The 21,861-nt window shown below is 56.9% G+C and overlaps 1 protein-coding gene across 1 annotated transcript in view; it reads left to right on the forward strand.

Moving 5' to 3' along the window:
- The window catches only part of LOC144728518 (nectin-1-like), a 65,671-nt gene extending 52,720 nt beyond the window's left edge, over positions 1 to 12,951 (forward strand). The window contains exon 9 of the mRNA XM_078608006.1: positions 12,378 to 12,951. Within this exon, the coding sequence (XP_078464132.1) occupies positions 12,378 to 12,626 (249 nt within the window). The 3' untranslated portion in view covers positions 12,627 to 12,951. The remainder of the gene's footprint in view (positions 1 to 12,377) is intronic.
- The last annotated feature ends 8,910 nt before the right edge of the window (positions 12,952 to 21,861 follow it).

Below are 21,861 nucleotides of genomic sequence, written 5' to 3' on the forward strand. Positions count from 1 at the left end.
CTAGTGTTGTGGCTGGATGACTAGTGTTGTGGTGACTAGTGTTGTGGCTGGGTGACTAGTGTTGTGGCTGGGTGACTAGTGTTGTGGCTAGGTGACTAGTGTTGTGGCTGGGTGACTAGTGTTGTGGTGACTAGTGTTGTGGCTGGGTGACTAGTGTTGTGGTGACTAGTGTTGTGGCTGGGTGACTAGTGTTGTGGCTGGGTGACTAGTGTTGTGGCTGGGTGACTAGTGTTGTGGCTGCACTATAGTTGAGAAACCTCAACTTTGACAGCGTCAGCATCGAAGGGAATTTCTTCTCCGTACTCCTTTGGGGGAGCCGTGTGGTTGAATTCCTCGTTTTGCTCGGGAGCGATCGATGCATCCCCGTGGCGCGCCGCGAGCCCGGACAGAGCCCCGCTATTACGAGCGCCACTCTAATGGGATCTGTGCCGTGTTGCTAACAGCCTGGCTGAAGCCCGATGGGAAATGTTAATGTGCGTAATTTTGTTCGCTGAATGTGAAGAATAGCGTAAGCGGGTTCAGTCGCGAGAGAGACCCGGAGCGAACGCGGTCGGAGCCCCTCGTCTAGCCTGCGGGGTGGGGGGTGGCGGGGGGTTGTGAGAGGGGATATCGGAAACATTCGGCAAGATGGATCGTCGCTCCGGCTAGAACAAACCGTGTGCCGGGTGGAGGAGGAAGGGATAAGCAACTCGAAGGTTGGGAATAGAACGTGGCGGCGCAGCGTTGCGGCAGGGCAAGTGGAGGAGGTTGTGCTAGGCGGTGCCGGGCGGGAGCAGGGAGGGCCGGGAGGGGCGTTGGTCTCCACGAGGCCGGCACCGCGGGGAGGGAGAGCGGTGGAGAGACGGCGGCGGCGGCGCACGACTCTCGCGGGGGAGCTGCAAGGACGCTGCTCCTGCTGTGTGTTTCTCGCTCGCTGCGATGGCATCGACCCTGGGGAAATTACTCGGGATCGAACCGGTGACTCACGTTGCGGCCGGAACCTGTGAACGCCAGGCAGAGCAGCTGCTGCTTGAGAGCGTGCGGCGCGTGTGTGTGTGCGGCGCGTGTGTGTGTGTGCGTGTGCGGCGCGTGTGTGTGTGTGCATGTGCGGCGCGTGTGTGTGCGTGTGCGGCGCGTGTGTGCGTGTGCGGCGCGTGTGTGTGTGTGTGTGCGGCGCGTGTGTGTGTGTGTGCGTGTGCGGCGCGCGTGTGTGTGTGCGTGTGCGGCGCGCGTGTGTGTGTGCGTGTGCGGCGCGTGTGTGTGCGTGTGCGGCGCGTGTGTGTGTGTGCGTGTGCGGCGTGTGTGTGCGTGTGCGGCGCGTGTGTGTGCGTGTGCGGCGCGTGTGTGCGTGTGCGGCGTGTGTGTGCGTGTGCGGCGCGTGTGTGTGTGTGTGTGCATGTGCGGTGCGTGTGTGTGTGTGTGCGTGTGCGGCGCGTGTGTGTGTGTGTGCGGCGCGTGTGTGTGTGTGGCAGCGTTATGGTCCAGACTTGGCAAATTTGAAAATGACTTTGAACACAGAGTAACATCGCCCCTCTACTGGCAGACGAATGCCCATTTGAAGACCAGTGGTGCTCTGTCACCTTGTGCTCCATAGAGACAGCTGCCACTGGGATGCCTCTTGGCTAGCCTGCTACAGCTCATTGCATGGTTGAGGTGAGAAGTGATTTGCTGAGGCATCTCAAAGTGACAATTGATGATGGTGACGACGATAATGATGACGGTGATGGTGACATGGTGACGATGGTGATCGTGTCAGTGTTGTGATGAAGACGATGACGGTGGTGACGATGACGGTGGTGACGATGACGGTGGTGACGGTGTCACTAGTGTCGATGATGACGATGGTGATGATGACGATGGTGACGATGACGTTGGTGATGATGGTGTCACTAGTGTCGATGATGACGGTGGTGACAATGACGGTGGTGACGATGACGTTCGTGATGATGGTGTCACTAGTGTCGATGATGACGGTGGTGACGATGACGATGGTGACGATGACGTTCGTGATGATGGTGTCACTAGTGTCGATGATGACGGTGGTGACGATGACGGTGGTGACGATGACGATGGTGATGATGACGCGAGATTTGATTGACCCCAAATAATGGAAGTCACTGCCCCCCGTGGAGCCACCGATGTGCGATGATGCCTCTGTGTAAACGGCACTCGCGTTCGTCCGTGGGGGGAGGGAGCAGGGGGATGAGGAGGGGTCTGGTGGAAGCCCCGAGGCGGCGCTATTGAAAAATCACAGAGGCTTTATTTACACGGGCGTGTGCGTGCGTGCGTGCCGGGGCAGGCGGGCGAGCGATCGAGTGCCGTTCTCTCCTCTGTGATGAGGTCGTTTGGTGGAGGCTCCCGCGAGGCCGGGAGGGGAAAATGAAATGTTTGTGGAAAGCGGCTGTCTTGGGGAAACGCCTCGCGTGCACACGTTTGGTTGCGGGCATGAGGTTTGCCTCGTGGCCTGGGGCTCGCCCGCCTCTGTGCCCGTTCCCCGGCTCTCCGCGTCAATTCGGCTTCATTATCAGAGGCATTCACTAAGCCCTTCTCCTGCTGTCTGTTGATGATGATGATGATGCAGTTGATGATGCAGTTGATGTTATCGTGCTGCTGCTGTTCAATGGCGCTGTAGCTGTGCCGATGCTCTTTGTGTCTGTCCACACAATTAGGGAATGATCACAAATCTCCATCACCAGGGGGGGCCTGAGACCTCGGTGAGGGAGGGGACAACTCCGTTCCTTCTCGCACACACAGACAAAGATCCCCCGTGTAGCAGCTGTTGGGCGAGTACTGATAGCGGGCGCCTGTGAAGGCCGAACACGGTGGACCAGACGGCGGTGTAGCCGGCACCTTCACCTCATTTAAGGCTGAATTGACGTAGCGGAGGCCCAGGACCGGTTCAGATAATAAACCTCTGCCGTGTTCATAGCGCAGTGCGCTGACTATCTACCGCGCCACAGTTCCACACGCACGTCCGCCTGCACGCGCCCGTACGCACCCGTACACACGCGCACACACACGCGGGGAGTGATTGACAGGTCGTTAGTGTCGAGAGCCTCGCGCCGCGGCCGCCCTTTGCGCTGCGGAGAAAATAAACGGGAGAGGACGGCACCCCCAGCCAGAGCGGGGCGGGCCGCCTCAACCCCGCACGCGACCCCGCACGCGACCCCCCGCGTCCCACTGGGCGGACGCAAAACATTCGCCTCGTAAACAGAGCTCAGCCCCCACCCCTACCCCTCCCGTGCCCCCCACCCCCCTCGCCTCTCCCCCCACCCCCGTGCCCCTGAACTTGCCGGAGTCGCGGCAGCGGAGCGGGGTTTTTCCGCGCGTGCGTTTTTTCAGATTTCCCTGATGGATCGTGGCTGCGCGGGTGAAAGGCTGAGAGATACTTTTCATTTGAGTCTCCGTGCCCCGTCTGCCGAGGGTTGTAATGTTATTATTGTCGGTGTTATTATATTTTTAACGAGGTGCGCGGAGCCTGGGCGGAGATGAAAAGTGAGCGGCGCCGTTATTGCCGACGTCCGCTCGCTTTTGTGCCGGCCTCGGCCAAATCCGCCGCGCTCGCTCGCTCGCTCTTTGTTGCCGAGTCTCTTATCTGCATCTGTCAGGGTGGCGCCGAGCGAGGTCCCTCACCGGGAGCTTCCCGTCCGGCAAAGGCGGCCGACGCCGGACTCGCGGCGGCTCCCCTCGTTATCTCCGGCGGCAGCGGCGACTGTGGTGGCGGCGTTCGCCGAGTTTGAGGTTTAGTTCGCAATTTCTGTGTTCGCTGCCACGTGGCCGGGGATTTGTCAACGATAGAGGAGGGAGAGGAGGTGGGGGAGGGGTATTCCTCCGTGCCGTGGCCCAGGCGACGGCGTGCTCCCGGCGGCACCGAGGCCCTGGTGGCGAGAGCGAGTTGTGGGCGTCGCGCTCGCTCCGGCGCTCCGCTCCGTCTCGATCGTCTTTGTCCGCTCGGTCACCGTCGACTCAAATCTAAAAGAAACGCCTTGTTGATTCACGAGAAAATCGGATCACAAGTTCATTCTCATGGCGTTCTGGATCCCACTGCAGAACTGGCAGTGGGGAGCTGTCGAGGGAGGGAGCTTCTGTTGGGTGATGCGGGGGGGGGGGGTGCTGGGAGGTCGCGCTCGTGATGACTGATAACGACGACGACGGCGGCGGCGATCGTGACGAGATGGACGAGGGACGTGGGCAGAGTGAGCCGAGCGAGGCCACGCAGCCCCCCCCCCATGCCCCCCTCCATGACAAATGTTTGGTGGGCAGGAATCTGCCCCGTGCTGTACAAACTCTCCCTTACGCTGTAAAGCGGTTGTTGTTGTTGGGCCGGGATTTTGTGTTCCGTTGAAACATTCACTGCAGCAGCTCGTGACGCTTCACAAAACGACGCTTAAAACAGAAACATTGATATTGAAATTCACGGCATGAATTTTACTTTTACTTCCTAAAATCCGTCTGGATAATCTCTGGAGCTGAAGCATCTGGTTTGTAATGATATCCAGGGCATCGATGAGGACGCGCGCACCTAGAGAAGAACGTGTGATGACGCTCGCATGTACGCATGCACGCATGCACGCACGCATGTGCGCACGTCGTCGAAGACGCGCCGTAGCGACGCGACGCACCCAGCGCCGAGCAAACTCTCCGTCCAGCTCCTCCACCCTCCCTGCACCGTACAATGCGTCCCCGGGGTTCACGCGACGTGCCGCAAATTAGCCCTGGAAAAGTGTTGCTAATTGCGCATTCACGTGCAGGAGTCGTCAAATGAGAATGTACAGGTTGAGCGACAGCAGGGAGAGAGATCGGGGGAGTGAGGGTGGGGGGGCTGGGGGGTCGTCGTGACTTCGTTAGCGGAGGCGTTTGTCGATGCGGCTTCGTACGCGGTCGTCCATAATTGCCGGCGGCAGCGGTAACGGTGGTGGGCGGTAATCTCCTCTTCCTGCTCCTCCATCACGAGGCGTCGTCAGCCGCCCGGGTGATCGACTCTGGCACAATTTCTGCCGCCGCGCGTCGTTGAGCGAGCGTGCGCACGTGGGGCGCTGTTATCCGATTTGAGACGGAAAACGAAGGACAATTGAAAAAACAACAATCGTGATGACAACGGCAACAACAACAAAACGAGATAGCTGCTGAGTGGGAATGCAGATGTCTCTGTTTTGCACTAACGTCGTTTTCTTTCACTTGACTTGCTGATCGGTGATGGTCCCAATGTCCTCGTTCCTCATCGTTGTCTCTCTCTGTCGTCTCCTTTTTTTCCTCTGGCCCGTGTCTGCCTCTTTGTGTCGGTCTGTCTGTGTGTGTCTATCTGTGTCTGTCTGGCCATGTGTCTTCCTGTCCCCTGTGTCTGTCTGTCTGCTACTCTGTGTCCGTCTGCCTGCGATTGTGTCCTGGTCTGCCAGCTCATGGCCTGTCTTGTGTCTGCTCGTCCACGTGCCTATCGCTTCACGTCCATCTCGACCTGTCTGTCGCTCTGCTCCTGTTGGTCTGGCCGTGTCTGTGTCTGCCCGTCGGTCTGCGTCTCCGTCCCTTTCCGCCCGTGCACGTCCGTACCGCGCTGTTCCTCGTCTCCCTGCGTGCGTGCCGTGCGTCTGTGCCCGCTTCCTCCTTGCCGACGCGCGTTCACACACTCGCGCGCGTAACTCCTCCACTCGTACCTCCATCGTGCGCTCCCTACCGTGTGCCCACCTCACCACCACGATGACGCCGTGCGCTACGCACGCACGCTCCGACGCCATTCATGCGTGCTGCGCGCGTGTGCCCGTGGACCTGCGTGCCCATGCGCTTGTACTCCTGTACGCTCCGTGCGCCCGCGTGCCTACCTGCTTGTGTGGCAGTGTGCCCATGCACGTGTGATTCTGTACCCATACGCCTGTGTATTTGCGTATGCCTGCGTACCTGTGTGCCCGTGTGCCCGTACGCCCGTACGCCCGTACGCCTGTACGCTTGTATGCGTGCGTGCGTGCATCCCCTCCGTCGTGGCCCTGCTGACCCCGCGCAGGGCTCGGACAAAGAGTATAACATCCAGTACGCCGAGCTGGACACGGCGGCTCTCTCCGCCAGCGCCAGCGCCACTGCCCCGACACCACACTCTGCGGTGCTGGGGGGCCGCGACCTAGTCGAGTACGCCACCATCCAGCCAAACTAGCCGCCCGCCCCCCCCGCTCGCCACCACCACCACCCCCGCAGGTACCCGGCGCGACGGTCACGCGCAGAGGCGGAGCGGGGAGAGGGCGCGGGGAGAGGCGGCGTGGGGAGAGGGCGTGGGGAGAGGCGGCGTGGGGAGAGGGCGCGGGGAGAGGCGGCGTGGGGAGAGGCGGAGCGGGGAGAGGCGACGTGGGGAGAGGCGGCGTGGGGAGAGGCGGAGCGGGGAGAGGCGGCTCCGTAGGGTGGGGTGGGAGACTTTGTAGGGCTATGGGTGAGTGTACAGGTTTTGAGGGTGCGGGTAGGGCTAGTAGTGTCTGGTTGGCTAGGGTGGTTGGGGTTATGGGTAGTGCTTGTCGTTAGTATTGTCTGAGCTTGGGGAAACGAGACGATGATGATAGGAGGGAGTTCCAAAGTGGAGCGTTGCGAGGGAAGAAGCGGAAAGAGCAGCGGGGTGACCTGCAGTGTGGTGAGTGGGCGAGTGGGCGAGTGAGTGTACGTGTCATTCGGCCTTTGCCGAATCTCTACTCTCCATTCTGGCTACGCAGCTGTGGTCGGGAGATTGGGTCTACGGCTCTCGGCTGAATCCCGATGAAGGCGGTGGCCGTGGTGGTCGCGGCCGCTAGCGGTGACCATTGGGGCGGAGCGAGAGAGACGCGGGGAGAGACTCGGTGGGCGATGGAGGAGAGAGACGGAGGGACAGAGATGCACAACGTGTGGAAAATACCAATTTGCCCTCCGGCTGTGTGCTCTGAGCGGTGCATGATGGCGATGTGTCCTGTCCCTGGTGACAGATGTGCACCGACGCACGCGGCGGGGTGTCTGTGTACGCAGTGTTGTACACTGCAGTGTGTGTGTACGTGTGAGTCTGTCGGACGACGTCTATCTGTGTGTTTCTGTAAGAGTGAGTGACCTTGGGAGTGGTGAGTGGCAGGTTGAGTGAGTTTGTGGATGTGGGTTCATGAGCGGGAGGGTGCGTAGGGAAATGAGTGAGTGGGTGAGTGGGTGAATAAGTGATTGGGCGAGTGGGCGCCCCCATCTTTCACTCTCCTCTGGGCCATCACGGCCTCTAATGTGCATCAGTAGGGGAATGGAGGGGCTCTGTGATCTGGAGAGATGTGGGGAGTGGGTGGAGAGAGTTTACAGCGCCATCATCCTGTGCATCAGCCTGGTGCAGCAGAATCACCCAGACACCCCCCTCTAGCAGGTTACACGCCCCAACAGACTGCTGATAGCAAGCCACCCCTATGAAGGCCGGCACAGCGCACGAGGGGGTAGGTGGCCAGCACCACGCCCGGTCACCTTTGTCTTCCCAGTGGCGATGTTTACACACCGCCCCAGGTATTCATTTGAGGCTGAGTCGACCCAGGGGAGGCTCAGGACTGGTTCAGATAATCATTACTGGTGTTGGCCATGAACGGGAATTGAATCGCACACAGTCCCAGTCACGCACAGTCACAGACAGTCATATACAGTCACAGACAGTCGCAGACAGTCACGCACAGTCACGCACAGTCAGAGACAGTCACGCACAGTCACAGACAGTCGCAGACAGTCACGCACAGTCATGCACAGTCACAGACAGTCACAGACAAGTCACGCACAGTCGCAGACAGTCGCAGACAGTTGCGCACGGCTGTTGCCTCGCCATAGCTGGACGTCTCTGCGACGTTGGGATGAGCGGTGGAGCTCTGCGCTGCCCGGGGCCTGCAGCTCAGGACTCACCGAGGTTTCTGCTCCGCTGCGCGTGACTCATTTATCCGCTCGGACAAAAAAAAAAGATTTGTGCGTCTCCACTTGAGCGCTGCTCCTGATTAAAAAACGAAACGGAGCGAAGCGGCTCGCAGGGCGGGCTGGCGGCGGCGTTAACGACTCCCCACCGAACGCCAGGCGGCCGCGGGGTCGGCGGGCATGGGTCCAGGCTGTGTGGGGGTATCGGTGAAGACGTGTGGGGTTAGAGGTCGATACTGTGTGGGGTCAGGGTAGAGAGGATTCAGGGCTGTGTAGGGTCAAGGGTCAGGAGGGCAGGGGTCAGAGTTCAATTGGGTCACAGACGATTGACTGGTGCACCTTAGTCGGTCATGAAAATTCCACATTCCCATGGCAAAGACCAGACCTGGGTTCAATTATAATTACGGTTATGGCAGCATTATTGGCTGAAATGATATTTTGATTCTGAATGATAATAAATTGCACAATTGTAATTATATCCAAGTCTGCCAGAGATCACGAGTCTCTCCATAGGATAACCACTGTCAATGTCCCACAAAGCGGTTCTGCTCATTTTATTGACCCCAAAGGGATGATTGGCTCAGTCAAATGCTCGTACCATGGCTCAAGGATGAGAGGGGGAGATGCTCGCCTGCTCAGAGCAGCCTCCAAAGTAAATGCAGCCCTGCGACTGCTCCCTCACGCCCCCCCCCACTGGCTCTGTCCACCCAGCCGCTCGCCGCCGCCGGTGCAGGAAGCGTGGCCCCGTCGCTTCAACCGCCGCCACGCAGGGAGATCAAACCGGCGGCCTCCGCACCGCGTGCCCAGCGAGCCGGCGGCGTCGCCACCCTCTAGGCATAACAGCCGTTAAATAAAACTCGTTTTGAGAACGCCACCGCTAATGGAGCCTAATCGTGGCTCTCCGCTAATAATGTTTCGGCGCAAACGAACGTGAGGAGAGAGAGAGAGAGACGCCGCCATTAATGAACGCCGCCCGGGCGCCGTCCTCGTGGCTCGCGCCACCGGGAGGCGCACGGACGCCGCGGCCACCTCCAGGGTCTCTCCCGGCAAAGAACCGCCGCGTCGCAGCTGAGTGCTCTGTGGCAGCACTAACACGAGGGTCGCATTGATGGCTTTTTTTTATTTCTTTGGTTCATGCCGCACGCCCCGAGCGCGAGTTTGTTTTGGCATCTCGCGCTGCGCATCTCATCATCTCGGCTTGTCTCAAAGGGACCCCCCCCCGTGGCAGCTGTCCCCGTGCGGCACGGGGTGACTTGGCACCTGCCCTGCGAGCGGCCATCGTTCTGCTGCCAGTAGGGGGGGGCGATGACTTTTAGCCGCGTGCATGACCCCGAGCGAGTCGTTTGCGGCGTGACTTTTAATTTGGCAATCGTGGACCGCGACGGTGGCACGGCGTGGCCCGCTCTCGCCAACGGCGTCGGGGGGGGAGGTCGCTCACGCCGGCCGTGCGATGGACGCGGGGGGGGCGGGGGGGGAGTTCGGTGCGGGGGAGGGGGCAATCCGCCCCTCGGTGTCGCAACCTTTCCGCCGCCTTGTCGTGCCTCCAACTCTCAACCCATCGTGTGCGGTGTTCAACATCCACGCGTTTGAGACTTAACGCCCCACCCCCCCGCCACTCTCTTCCTCCCCAAAGCCACCTCTCCTCATTACTCTCTCCAACCCCCCTAACGATGATGATAACGAACTGAACAAAAAGAATGATCGTGAGAGACCACGTCTCTGAAGTGGTTATCTGCAAGTCTGACTGCCTGGAATGTCTGACAATTCATTGCCACCATTATAATGTTTGGCCAATTATTGGCAATGACGTTTCTGCTTTGCGTGGGAGGGTGACCGAAGAGCCCGGAGAACACCCAATCAGTGTGACGGCGGTGACGCTCACAAGCCCTGGTGTAGGTCGCCCATCCCCGTACTAACCAGGCTCAAACCTGCTGAGCTTCCGGGCTGGAGCAGATCGAGCTCCTCTAACTTGGTGCCTAGACAGACACGCGTGGTTCATCACTCAGTCCGGCGTTGAAAATCATCCCACCCCTCGTCTGCCACGCGCTGAGCGCTCGCGCGCCGTGTGCGGACAGAGAGACGTCCACCGGAGTGAACTCTGCAGTCGGTAGTCCCGTGACGACACAAGCAGGTGCACTGCTAGCTGCACTGAAATTCCTTCATTGCGTCGCGTGGCGCAGGTTGCGCGATCGCGACCCAACTGGGGGGGTGGGGCGAGGTTGTGAGAGAGGTGGGCCTAGAAACCAAACGGGGGTGGTGGGGCCCTGCGTTAATAATCACGAGTACATCCATGTTTTGTCTCCACTCTCAGATTTGCCACAGGCAGACAGATCCATTGTGGTGTCACCTTGCAGACATTTTGCGAGTCCACCGCCGCAGTTAGAGATGCAAAGTTGCGCGGCAACGAACGTTCGCTTGAGATCCGTTGTGAACACGCGCGCTAAGCGCTCGCCAGGCACAGCGCTGTGATCTGCAAATGAAAGTCGTTGCCTCCGTTTGAGGTTTAAGATTAAACTTGAATCTGGCGTTGGCTTGCCTCCCACCCCTGCGGCCACTCCACTGCCCCCCCCCCCATCTCCACTGCCCCCCCCCATCTCCACTGCCCCCCCATCTCCACTGCCCCCCCCCATCTCCACTGCCCCCCCCATCTCCACTGCCCCCCCCATCTCCACTGCCCCCCCCATCTCCACTGCCCCCCCCCATCTGCACTGCCCCCCCATCTCCACTGCCCCCCCATCTCCACTGCCCCCCCATCTCTACTGCACCCCCATTGCAATATAACACAAGAGTGGGTGCATGTGCAAATGCACATCTATGTGCACGTGTGTGCGTGTGTACACTTGGCACGGTATGTCAACATCACCTCTGGGGAGACAAAGGTGGCCGGGCATGGTGTTGGCCACCAACTACCTAGCCATGCTTAATAGGTGCTCACTAACCCCACTTAAAGAGGAGATATGGGGATCTTTGTTATGATGCATGCGTGCTCATGCGTGCGTACCTGTGTGTTCACGTGCGTGTGCTCAGGGCTATTAGGAATCCTGCCGCATTTCAACCCCTACCTGGACCCATTACATTCCTATTTGCATCTGTCCTCCTAAAGACCCCGATGCATCTCGAGCGCATAGTTGTGGTGTGGGGAAGGGGTGGTGCTGGTTGTAGTGGTGATGACAGTGGGGGGTGGTGTATCGTGGCTGGCTGGGTGGCTGGCTGGGTGGCTGGCTGGGTGAGTGGCTGGGTGAGTGATTGGCTGGGTGGCTGGCTGGGTGAGTGGCTGGGTGAGTGATTGGCTGGGTGGCTGGCTGGGTGAGTGGCTGGGTGAGTGGCTGGCTGAGTGGCTGGGTGAGTGATTGGCTGGGTGAGTGATTGGCTGGGTGGCTGGCTGGATGAGTGGCTGGCTGAGTGGCTGGGTGAGTGGCTGGGTGAGTGGCTGGGTGAGTGGCTGGCTGAGTGGCTGGGTGAGTGGCTGGCTGAGTGATTGGCTGGGTGGCTGGCTGGCTGGGTGGCTGGCTGGGTGGCTGGCTGAGTGGCTGGGTGAGTGGCTGGCTGAGTGGCTGGCTGAGTGGCTGGCTGAGTGGCTGGCTGAGTGGCTGGGTGAGTGGCTGGGTGAGTGATTGGCTGGGTGAGTGATTGGCTGGCTGAGTGATTGGCTGGCTGAGTTATTGGCTGGCTGAGTGAGTGGCTGGCTGAGTGAGTGGCTGGGTGAGTGGCTGGCTGAGTGGCTGGGTGAGTGGCTGGCTGAGTGGCTGGCTGAGTGGCTGGCTGAGTGGCTGGGTGAGTGGCTGGGTGAGTGATTGGCTGGCTGGCTGGGTGAGTTGGGAGTATAGGCAGATGGATGGTATTGCTCCTCAAGCCACCGCATTTCATTTCCTTTCACCGAGGCTGTCACTTGGAGTAAATGAAACACGAAGTCGATTAAGCAGTCGCCGCCGCTTCTCGGTTCTGCCGCGCGATGAGAGGCGATGGCCACACCGAGGCGCCCGTATGGAGTGGTGGCGGCGTCAGCAGGTGAAGCAGCAGTGGCCTAGGGGGGAAGGGGGGAAGTCATCCGCTTGTTGACCATCGTAACGATCAGCAACCTCTCCCCGCCGTTGCCATCTCTCACGGCCCTGCAGTGCAATAATCCGCGGTCGTGACCACCCACGGGCTGATTTCATTACTCCATCTCCACGGTGAACGTGCTCTTGGGTGCGTTCCCCTACCTCGGCCGCCGTGTGTGTTCACGTGTGTCTCTGTGTGTACGTGTGGGGAGCGCAGCAGCGGTTACCGCTGCACTGTTCTACGAACCCAGCGACCCAAGTTCGATTCCCGCTTGCAACAAATAACAGCGGCGGACATTTGAACCAGTCCCGATCCTCCGCTAGGACGACTCGGCCCTGGGGCCACTCGTCAGCGCTTGGGATACACAAGCAGCCGGGCGAGGCACTGTCCGCCCTATCCCTTCTCGCGCCGTTCCGGCCTTCGCAGACGTTCGCCAACGGTCTGTTAAATACAACCCTGGGGATTTTCGTCTTTGTCCGACCCCGCAGGTTTACGACAACGATGAGGACGGAGACGAGAAGCAGTACATGACGTTCCCCGAGCGAGAGCGGTACCCGGGCACGCGCCACGACTACGGTTACCAGGGCGAGCAGGACGACGACTACGAGGGGCTCGAGGAGCAGATGAACCCCGTGTACAACGCGCTGTCCTACGGCGACCAGCCGGGGCCCTACGGCAGCCCCGAGCCCAGTGACACCCGCGGGCCCTACATCAGCCCCAACGTGCACTATGTATAGCAGCAGCACACACACAGCAGCACACACACACACACAGCACACACACACACGCAGCACACACACACAGCACACACACAGCACACACACAGCACACACACAGCACACACATAGTACACACACAGCACACAGCACACACACAGCACACACACAGCACACACACAGCACACACAGCACGCACACACAGCACACACAGCACACACAGCACACACAACACACACAGCACACACAACACACACAGCACACACACACAGCACACACACACACAACAACACACACACAGCGCACAGCACACACACAGCACACACACAGCACACAAACACAGCACCACGCCGTGATGATGCTCGCCTTGTCACGAGGAGGGAAAGAGGCACGGGGTGGCTCAGGAGGTGAGCGGGGGGGGGGTGAGTCCCGGGGCTGACTTGAGTGTAACAACTTGCTGGGCGATTCATTTATGAATACCCCACTGATGTCTAATGACCCTCTTACTTTCGTCTCAACCACTGATTGAGTCGAGTGAATGCCACAGTGGCTCGTCTTAAAGGAGAATGGAGTTAAGCGATTTAATATTTTTGTGAGTTGAGATTGCTGGGAAACGTGTCGAGGTTTTGAAGAACTAAATGGGTTTTTTCCTCCATTACCCCCCACCGCCCGTTCTTTTAGTGGGGTATCTGTAAATGGATCACACTGTAGATTCCTCCCCCCCCCTCTACTCACGTCAAACCCTAATCGATGCCCGATCTTGGCGAATATGTCATTTTTAAAAACTCTTAAGACGTGAAATAAATAAAAATGTTGATGGCGTGGGCGGCCGTCACGACGATCTTCGTAGCGACGATGGAGCGGCCATTTCCTCCGTGCAGCCATCGTCACGTCGGGGGGGGGGGGGGTCCTAGCGGTGGGATGTGGCTGTCACCTTGGTATTACATTTTTACGTTTTCCTGTAGCTGTGCTCGGTCGAGGTTTGGAGGGGGAGCCCAGGGCAACGATGATTCGAGGCCCTGAACACGTCCATCCCTGTGGTTGGTGGGGGTGGAGGTCTTCACGCATTGCCGTGTCCCCGGTATCCCAATTGACGGGTTGCATCCCAGCTCGGTTCCCGATGGCTTCATGCACCTCGCCTCCGATTCGTCCCATTAACTGCCTGCTTGGCTACCCTCTCAGCTGCTCCACATGGACCCCCCTGGCTACCCGATCACCCACGACTCCCAAATCGTCCCCGCCACATTCCCCAGGAGTTGTGTAACACGGGGTTCGTCGTTCTCGGAGGATTGCATGGGCTGGTATTGAACCCCCACTAGATAGTTGCGTGGCACACAGCACGTGGGCACCACCACCGTTCACAGTCGGTACATGACACAAGCTCATTGTTTAAAATTGATTTTTTTTTGTAACGCTCACAATACCCGCGTCGGAACGTGCGCGTGGGGATCTGTTTAATTGTTGTCGTCTCGCGTAGTAGCGCATGCAGGCGCGACCCCCAGGGGGGCGCGACCCCGAGATGGGCGCGACCCCCAGGAGGGCGCGACCCCCAGGATGGTGGTGACTTTTACCCATGCCAACGTTGACGAGGCCCTCTCTCGAACGAGGATGGACGTTTTGGAGAAACGCACACACAAAGGTGTGTTGCGTGTGCAAGAACTCTCAGCCTTATGCAGACAGCAAAACCAGCAGTTCAGAAGAAATGCGTTATGATGATGATTTTGTCATTGACAGCCATAAATTGGTCGGCCACATTTTCTCAAACATATGAATGAGCTCTCAAGACAAATTTCCACAATAGTTCTTCTGAAGAGGCGGTTTTGCTTCACGCGTGAGGCTGCACGCTGCAGTCGACGCAGTGCTGCACACCTGTGTGTGTGTGTCTTGCTTAATCTTTGTTTTCCTGGCCTGCACTGATTCAATTTCCATGGATTTACTATCAATTAACGACGTAAATAGAATAGTTGTAAGCACGATTACATGCACACGTATGTAGTCGTTACTCAGTCCAGGGAAGGCTCGCCGAGTCTGAAGGCTTGCATGCAGGAGGGTCCTGCTGCCCTGCGATGTTTCACACATCCCTTTGACATCCCGGAGTGTGCGGCCCCCGTCCCTCGCCGCCGTCCGTGAGCGTCGCCGCGTCGCGCCGCTTTGGGATGAAATCTGCGTTGGGGGCTCGGCGCGCCCACACCCTGCGTCGGCATGTGCGGACTGCGGTAATTAGGAAGAAATAGTGCCCCCCCCCTTAACCCCCCCCCCCAGCCTCAACACCGCACCCCCATCCTACCCACCCACCACCCTTCCCCCACGGCCCCCATGTCCACAACAATCCCCTAAAACATTTAAATGAGGCCATCCAATATTAATGCGTCCGTATCTCGCAATTCCGCGACTCTCGGGGTTCATTAGCGAGATAACAGAGACGATGCTCATAATAATCGTCGCGCTGCACAATGGTGCGTTTAAATACTCGGGGCCGCCTGTAATGGCGGATTGTGCCTGGACAGAGCCAATTAGACGAAGGGGATTGGCAGGCGAACGGCGTCGTTGCGATTGCGCCGTGAATCGAGAAGGGATCTCTGTGCGGGCGTGCGTGTGTCGCGTAACGATGATGGGCTGCGTGATTTTAAATGGGGATGATGTTGCTCTGAGATTAGCGCGTCTCGACGACATCGTCGGTCGTGGTCAATCCACTGCTGGATGATGGCCTCCCGTCACCATTGCTCACGATCCCGTGATGACGGCAATAACCCATCAAGCACCGGCACACGAGAGAGCTGCTTCCGTCGCTCCGTCTCCGCGCCGGGACGCGCGTCAACTCCGTCGTCAGTTCTTGACCGCCGTCCCTTGTGACCGTGACCTGCCCAGTGCCACGTGTCCTGGTCTCAACACCGCTCGTCCTGAGTAGAGCGATACCCGGCGCGCGCGCACACGCGGCTTGTCATCTGTAAGATTCTTCCACTCTGGTGGTGGGTGTCTATCTCGGTCCCCGAACTAAATGATGAAAGTTGCAAGCGGTGGTGCAGTGGGTGGGGAGCGTGCTGCACTACAGACGCGGCAGTCGGAGTTCGATTCGCTCTCATGGCCAACATTGTTGAAGATTATCCAAGCCGGTACCGAGCCTCCCCTAGGTCGACTCAGCCTCAAATGAGTGCCTGGTGCGGTGTTAACATCGCCACTAGGGAAACAATGGTGGCCGGGAGTGGTGTTGGTCACCCACCCTCTAATTTGCCGCGCCGGCCTTCATAGGTGCTTGCTAACAGCACTTGGCCCAACAGTCTGTTAAAGGCTATACGGGGGTGGAGGGACCTTTGTGTTTGTAAGTGCGCGTGTGCTTCACGGGCTGCGCCAGACAGATCCAATGCCATTGAGGATGCATCAGCTGACTACGAACACGCATGCCGGACAAAGGCGCGTCTTAACTGTACCGCAGTCGTGTGAAATAATCGCGGTGAAATACTTTAACTACAATTCCCACGAGTGTAGTGGTGGCGTTATCAGAATGGCGATGCCTGGCCAGCAATGAAGAGTCGGCCAACATTGCCCTCTCGTGGGGGGAGGAGGTTCTCTCTCTCCCGCCACCACTGCTGCCCCCCCCCCGAGCCAGCCGCAGGGCAGTGTGGGTACGATGCGCCGTGCTGCTGCTGCTGTCGAGGAGGAGGTGGAGGCGAGTCGGGGCTCCTTCTGTTGTCGTTGCGCATCTCCCTCTCCTTGTGTCGTGAGTGGGGGCCGCCCCTTGAGCTACTTGGGGGGGACCCTAAAATGTTGCTTGCTTTGCTTGTTCCCAGCACCATCACTATTGTACACAAAATATGAACATTTAAATATAAAAAACGAGAACTATTTCTTTTTGTAAATGAATGGCTAGCGTCACGTGATGTAACGAGGATGGCTGTAGCAGACGATAGCTGAATCACGTGCGCGCGAGAGAGCGCGGGATCTTTTATACGGGCGTCCGTGCGCGCGCGGTGTACCCATGAACTGTGATCAAGCCCGGTGATGGTTCGTGTTGTGATTGAGGGGTTGGGGGTGGTGGGTGGTGGCTATGGGGGCTGTGTGACTCGCGCTCTGAATCTAACGCTGTTCATCTGTCCCACGTGTCCGGGGTGTTTGGCTTTCAGTACTTTTTCGTTACCGTTCGTCGTGGTGATGATGATGATGATTGTTGCTGTTATGATTTTTCCATTGTCTGACACTCGTATTCCCTCCACCCGCTTTTTAACAACTGCTGTACATATATATTCACGGTTATTCCGGGAACGTTTAGCCAACAGGCGGTGTCTGAATAAAGTCTGTAGTCGGATACGTTGATTTGCTTCATCTGATTATTTCTGGTGTTATTCTGCTTGTTTATGCAGCCAAGTCTCAAGACTCAGGAGGGTTCCGTTCTTCGCACGTGGAGGGCCATGTTGTTGTTGTTGCTGCTGCTGCTGCTGTTGCATGATAACAACTGAGTGCAGGTATATTTTTCAGCATTGGAGATGTTCGGTCAATGTCACTCACAATCTGTGCCACGGTTTAGATTGTAACTTTTTGGGAAATGTACGTCGAGATGTTTGTTACTGGATGTAGTTTTATCGATAACCTCGCTTCCTGTGTGAGCCATTGGCGAGTGGACCGAGACCATCGACTCGCTGAGCCCGAGTCCCACTCCGCGACATCGCGGAGTGGGACCCAGGCTCGGGGCTCCGCATCTCACGATGATCGGTGAATACAAACAAAAACAACATTTAAATGATTCATAAGAAACTTGAGAGTTGTTGTTGCTTGACAAATGAGCAGCTTTGCATGGTTAATGCATGAGAGCATTAGCGAGCTAAGACGTGTGTGTGTGTGCAAAAACCGATTTGAATTAAAAGTAACCTTACCTAAGTGTGACTGAAGAAGTGATTCATCCGAAATACATCTCTGCCTTAACGAGGCAGTGGTAACGGCCAACGCGGCGAGGGTGAGTTATGTTCACGCGCCGCTGGCGGAGCGGTCCTATAATTGAAACGTGATTAAACGGTTCCACTTAATTGGGATGGAGAGCGGTGGCGCCGTGGTTAGTGCACCGCGCTGCGACAGTAGGTTATGTTTTGGAGACCTCCCGTACGGACTTTGATTGGGGCTTGGGCAGGCTACGTGACGACGAGAGGCGGTGGTGGTGATGGCCGGCGGTCGAGACTCAAGACGAGTGGCAGTTAAAGGAGCGGGACGTGCCCGGCAGCCCCTCCAAATGGGAAATGGAGCGATGAAATTGTCTCTCGTGCGGGATCTCGGATGGAATGTTGCAGTTTGGGATTGAGGAAAGGCGGTGACGTGGAGGGGGAAGCTTTCATCCAGCAGTGCATCGATCATGGCTCATGATGAGACCGTAGGCATGCAAAACCGATGCACCGAATCATCGCGATTCCATTCTGAAATCCGTGCCTCGTTCGTGCGCTCTCCTTCGCCATGTCTCCCGTGCTCCCTCCAGGCGTCGTCTGGGCCCGGTGGTTATTCCTCTCCACGCGGCCAACTCGCGCGCGTGAACCGCCGCCGTCGTCGCTCCACTGCTGGATGACGGCAGCCCCATTTACCGAACCATTTGGATGAATGTTAGTGTACAGGATGATGCTCGTGACAAATGCGATCACTGAGCAGCAGGGGTCGACAACCTGCGGCTCTAAGGACCGCTTCGTGCCGTTATTTATTAAGCACCGTCTCGTATTGTGGCTCTTGAAATATTGAGTTTTTTAAACCGATTTTGATCAAATGTCTCTTTTTGTTATTTTGGTTGCTGGCTCCTGCTGAGCCAGGAGCGATTGAAGGCGCCACGGGAATCCGCGTCTCGCAGGAAGAAGACCCCGAGTTCGAGTCACGTGGGTTCCCTCCGGGTTGTCCAGTTTCCTCCCATTGCAAAAACAAACATACAATGTAGCTGGAATTGGCAAAACATCCCAATGCTGAAAAATTATCGACAGATTATTCAGTTGGGATCAATACCAAAACCCGCCATTCACCACTAAGCGACGGCGACATCGCCATGGTGCCCGTGCCAGGCCAGGTGCACTTTGAGGCCACCACGTGAAGTGTCGAAGGCTCGCTGGAAGGAGGAGGTCACGGGACAGACTCGGCAGGTGCCATGGGTTCACTCACTGAGATGACTGCCCGATGCACCACCAGCTGTGCCCTCCTACTGTGCCAGGCTAGGTGCAGGAGGTTACGGGACAGACCCAGGTGCCATGGGTTGACTCACTGAGATGACTGGCAGATGCACCACCCGTGCCCCCCACTGCGCCAACAGTCGGGGTCACGCAGCAGCAGTAGCAACATCACCTGCGGAATCTCGGCAGGACCCTCCCGAGTCTTGAAACTCGATGAGGCTTTCGTGGCTAAACGAGCGGAACGATGATCATCATAACACAAAAAACGGGTGAATGATTATCGAGTTACAGATGGGATCCCCTGGAGAGAGATGGAACCGTACATCTCGAGGTGAATCCGAACGCTGCCATTGTTTCATCCCTGCAGCCACTCGAGGCGCTGTATGGATATCCGTGTTCATTTGAAGGAATCTTGAAGGGATCGATGCGACGTGGTGAGGGCGAGAGCCGATTGCGACGATTCACAAGGAATGGGACAGCGGAGCGCTCCCACCGCCTAGATCCCCAATCAGCCTGAAGCTGTTCGCGCGGGCGTTGTTAGCGAGCGCCTATTGAGGCCACATCAGGGGTGGGGTGGCCAGCTCCCCACTGTCCGACGGTTTACACCCCGCACCAGGGGTACTCATTCAAGGCCGAGTCGACCTCGCGAGAGGTCTCAGACCGGTTCAGATAACAACTTGTCAATGTTTAACACGTGGCGGGCTTTCGCGACCATTGGGTTAGATCGCGTCAATATATAAATGTGTCGTTAAAACCCGCCGACTTGCCAATGATGTTAGCCGTGGCCAGGAATCGATCTCAGGTTGCTGGGTTTGCAGTGCAGTGTGCTGCTGAACCACTGCGCCGCCCACGCATGAACACGCATGAACACGCATGAACACGCCTGAACACGCATGAACACGCATGAACACGCATGAACACACACTCACTACACACACTCACTCACTACACACACACACTCACTACACACACACTACACACACTCACTACACACACTCACTACACACACTCACTACACACACACTACACACACTCACTACACACTCACTCACTACACACACACTCACCACACACACTCACTACACACACTCACTACACACACTCACTACACACACTCACTACACACACTCACTACACACTCACTACACACACTCACCACACACACACACTCACTACACACACTCACTACACACACTCACTACACACTCACTACACACACTCACTACACACACTCACTACACACACCACACACACACTCACTACACAGACTCACTACACACACACACTACACACTCCACACACTCACTACACACACTCACTACACACACACACTACACACACACCACACTACACACACTCACTACACACACACTCACTACACACACACTCACTACACACACCACACACACACTCACTACACACACCACACACACTCACTACACACACCACACACACACTCACTACACACACACACACTACACACACACACTCACTACACACCCCACACACACACACACTCACTACACACACTCACTACACACACACACTACACACACACTCACTACACACTCACTACACACACACTCACTACACACACACTCACTTCACACACACTCACTACACACACACTCACTACACACCCCCACACTCACTACACACACTCACTACACACACTCACTACACCACACTCACTACCACACACTCACTACACACACACACTACACACACACCACACACACACACTCACTACACACACACACTCACTACAACACCCCACACTCACTACACACACTCACTACACACACTCACTACACACACACTCACTACACACACACACTACACACACACACACACACACTCACACACACTCACTACACACACTCACTACACACACACACACTACACACACCACTACACACACTCACTACACACTCACTACACACACTCACTACACACACACACTCACTACACACACACCACTACACACACACTCACTACACACACACTCACTACACACACTCACTACACACACACTACACCCACACTCACTACACACACACTACACACTCACTACACACACACTCACTACACACACTCACTACACACACACACACTCACTACACACACTCACTACACACACACACACACACTCACTACACACACACTCACTACACACTCACTCACTACACACACACTCACTACACACTCACTACACACACACTCACTACACACACTCACTACACACACACACCACACACACACACTCACTACACACACCACACACACACACACTCACTACACACACTCACTACACACACACTCACAACACACACCTCACTACACACACACTCACTACACACACACTCACTACACACACACCCACACACACACTCACTACACACACCACACACACACTCACTACACACACCACACACACACACTCACTACACACACACTCACTACACACACACTCACTACACACACACTCACTACACACACTCACTACACACACACACACACCTCACTACACCCACACTCACTACACACACTCACTACAACCACACACACACACCACACACACACACTCACTACACACACACTCACTACACACACACTCACTACACACACCACACACACACACTCACTACACCCACACTCACTACACACACTCACTACACACACACCACACACCACACTCACTACACACACCACACACACACACTCACTACACACACTCACTACACACACACTCACTACACACCACTCACTACACACACTCACTACACACACTCACTACACACACACCACACACACACCACACACACACACACTCACTACACCCACACTCACTACACACACTCACTACACAACACCACACACACACACTCACTACACCACACCACACACACACTCACTACACACACACCACACACACACACTCACTACACACACACTCACTACACACACACTCACTACCACACACACCTCACTACACACACCACACACACACACTCACTACACACACACACTCACTACCACACACACACACACTCACACACACACACACACCACACACACACATACACACACCACTCACTACACACCACACACACACACACTACACTCAC

The sequence above is a fragment of the Lampetra planeri genome, chromosome 29, assembly GCF_965212315.1.
Source record: "Lampetra planeri chromosome 29, kcLamPlan1.2.h2, whole genome shotgun sequence".
NCBI classification, from domain to species: Eukaryota; Metazoa; Chordata; class Hyperoartia; order Petromyzontiformes; family Petromyzontidae; genus Lampetra; species Lampetra planeri.